The sequence below is a fragment of the Stegastes partitus genome, unplaced genomic scaffold, assembly GCF_000690725.1.
Source record: "Stegastes partitus isolate 25-593 unplaced genomic scaffold, Stegastes_partitus-1.0.2 Scaffold2550, whole genome shotgun sequence".
NCBI lineage: Eukaryota > Metazoa > Chordata > Actinopteri > Pomacentridae > Stegastes > Stegastes partitus.
This window is the reverse complement of record NW_007580281.1, coordinates 1-1,967: the sequence shown is the minus strand read 5'-3', so window position 1 is coordinate 1,967 and position 1,967 is coordinate 1. Positions and strand designations below refer to the sequence as shown.

Sequence of the window (1,967 nt, the reverse complement as noted above, 5' to 3'; positions counted from 1 at the left end):
CATTAGTCAATCAGATAAATCCACAAATGTGACCCATCTGCACAAAATCAGTCACATTGCGCCTTGAGCTATATTCGAGATACAGTCCGAATTATGTCAACACGTGACAAAATATTGATTTTGGGTTTATTATTTAGATCGGTTCATTAAGTTGTTTTCTACATGCAGGTAACATATCATATTGGAGATAATATTACGCTCCATATTGCTGTCAAATACCATCAGGTGCTGTGCGACTGATTTCGTAGAGATGGGGCACAAATGTGGAAGCACTCAAGCAATAGCAGTATGCTGGGTATGGAGAACGTTTGTCCCTTCTGCTCCTCTGACTAGTTTAAGGAAACTTAATTTCGCACCTATGAATATAACAGGGTTTTTAGAAAATGTGCAGATCAGCACAGATAATCTGCTCACAAAAAAACAAAACAACTAACCACCGAAGAGTCGCTGTTCATGTCCTATCAGAATACACATTTGTTAAAAAGTCAACACAATTTGTATTAATGTACACATGCTGAGGAACAACTAAGAACAAGGTCAGAAAAGTATTTCACAGCTTTACAACAATATCTGTCCGACATCACACTATTAAGAACATTGCTTTTTTAAAATTTCTTTCTAGTGTCAAGATGGATTTACAGTGTGAGCATGAAAGTTAAAAAAGCATTTTATAGTAATGTTATCACTGCAGATATGCTTTTCTAAATAAATAGCAAAATATCCAGAGGAGCATCTTATTCTATGTCACACAAGGTCACAGAGCCCTTTTTGAACCAGAAACCTGGGAGGAGTGGCTCTGTGAATTTTGCTTCGAAGGTGTGTATGAGGCTCAGCTTTCCTGATGAAACGCTGTAGTAACTCAGAGTTCCACCTTCCCAATCCAGCATTACTGCTATTTTTTGGCAATGGGGTTCTTTAATGGGTGTTGACATCGTCCCGTGCAGAGCAGTGTATGTGTTGCCATGGACAGTCGTGGAGCAGAGCAGACTCCAGGACATGTCGTTGGATCCTAAGCCACTGCTGCTGTCCCACTTCCTACCCACTGTGTTATAAGCCACTGCAATGCCGACGGTCCCTTTCCATTCCACCTCCCAGTAACAGAGCCCCGTCTGAGCCTCATCACAAAACACCTGAGACCTCTTAAACCTGTCCTCGCTGTGGGTTTGTGCAGCTGTCGCATTCACCATCTTTGTGGTTTTCACTTCTCTGTTGCCTTCAGCCAGAACAAGCCTTCTGCTCGCAGTATTCGCATTGAGCTTCAGATCTGCACCATCTGAAAAAACAAAACAAGAGAAAAAATATAGAGAGACAGATAAATAGGAACAAACAAATAAAAAAATCAGTCAATTCGATGTGTTATATAGATTTGAAAGGTTCACCTGCAATAAAATGAGCAACAAAGTCATGGTAGGAAACGTTAAGATTATTAAAGAAAACAAAAAAAAACCCAACCTCTACTACCAGTGAGGATTAATAATAGAGGCCCTTCATCTGACCTTTAGTTCAGGCATCATGTTGTGCCAAAGCGACAGAACAATGGAAACCAGTTCCAGAGAAACACTTACACTTCTTCAGTCCTGGTTTTAACCGATGCTCTCCACAATGGTCCAAACTGTACAAAATAAAGACAGATGCTTGATTTTAGTGTAATGTTTTTAAAAATCTTCATAAATGACCCTTCTTGGCTAAGCCTCTCCATAGAATGACCACTGTCCAATAAGGCCAATGGTACCTTCCCAAGGACGACATTTACACGTTTAACTACACATCTTGACATACCACAGCTTCAGATGTGGAGCTACAGCAGAGAACATCATCTCCACATTGTCTCCTGGGTGGTTGTAACTCAGATCCAGCTGTTTTAGGTGGGAGGCCATGTTGGATTTTAGAGCAGAGGCCAGGAAAGAGCAGCCATCCTCTGTCACCTGACAACCTGACAACCTGCAGACCACACACACAGAAATGAT

General features: G+C 41.1%; 1 protein-coding gene across 2 annotated transcripts; it reads right to left on the bottom strand.

Annotated features, from left to right (window-relative positions):
- Positions 1-112: 112 nt before the first annotated feature.
- LOC103375322 (stonustoxin subunit beta-like) lies at positions 113-1,950 on the bottom strand. Of its 2 annotated transcripts, XR_521198.1 has the most exons (4): positions 1,780-1,950; positions 1,566-1,612; positions 357-1,273; positions 218-228 (listed from the first exon to the last, which is right to left on the bottom strand). XR_521198.1 is itself a non-coding variant. In XM_008305566.1 (3 exons), exons 1-3 carry the CDS (start codon positions 1,875-1,877, stop codon positions 735-737), a joined length of 684 nt encoding a protein of 227 aa, XP_008303788.1. In that variant the 5' UTR covers positions 1,878-1,950; the 3' UTR covers positions 113-734. The 2 variants fall into 2 exon arrangements, 1 of the variants encoding a protein (XP_008303788.1); XM_008305566.1 differs by having other exon boundaries at positions 113-1,273.
- Between the last annotated feature and the right edge of the window lie 17 nt (positions 1,951-1,967).

Bases quoted from the DNA above. Each gene is read 5' to 3' on its own strand.
- LOC103375322 (XM_008305566.1), bottom strand. From the start codon at position 1,877: ATGGCCTCCCACCTAAAACAGCTGGATCTGAGTTACAACCACCCAGGA. The intron at 1,613-1,779 runs GTATGTCAAGAT...TATTTTGTACAG, and splicing joins GCTCCACATCTGAAGCTGTG to TTTGGACCATTGTGGAGAGC. The intron at 1,274-1,565 runs GTAAGTGTTTCT...TTGTTTTTTCAG, and splicing joins AAAACCAGGACTGAAGAAGT to ATGGTGCAGATCTGAAGCTC.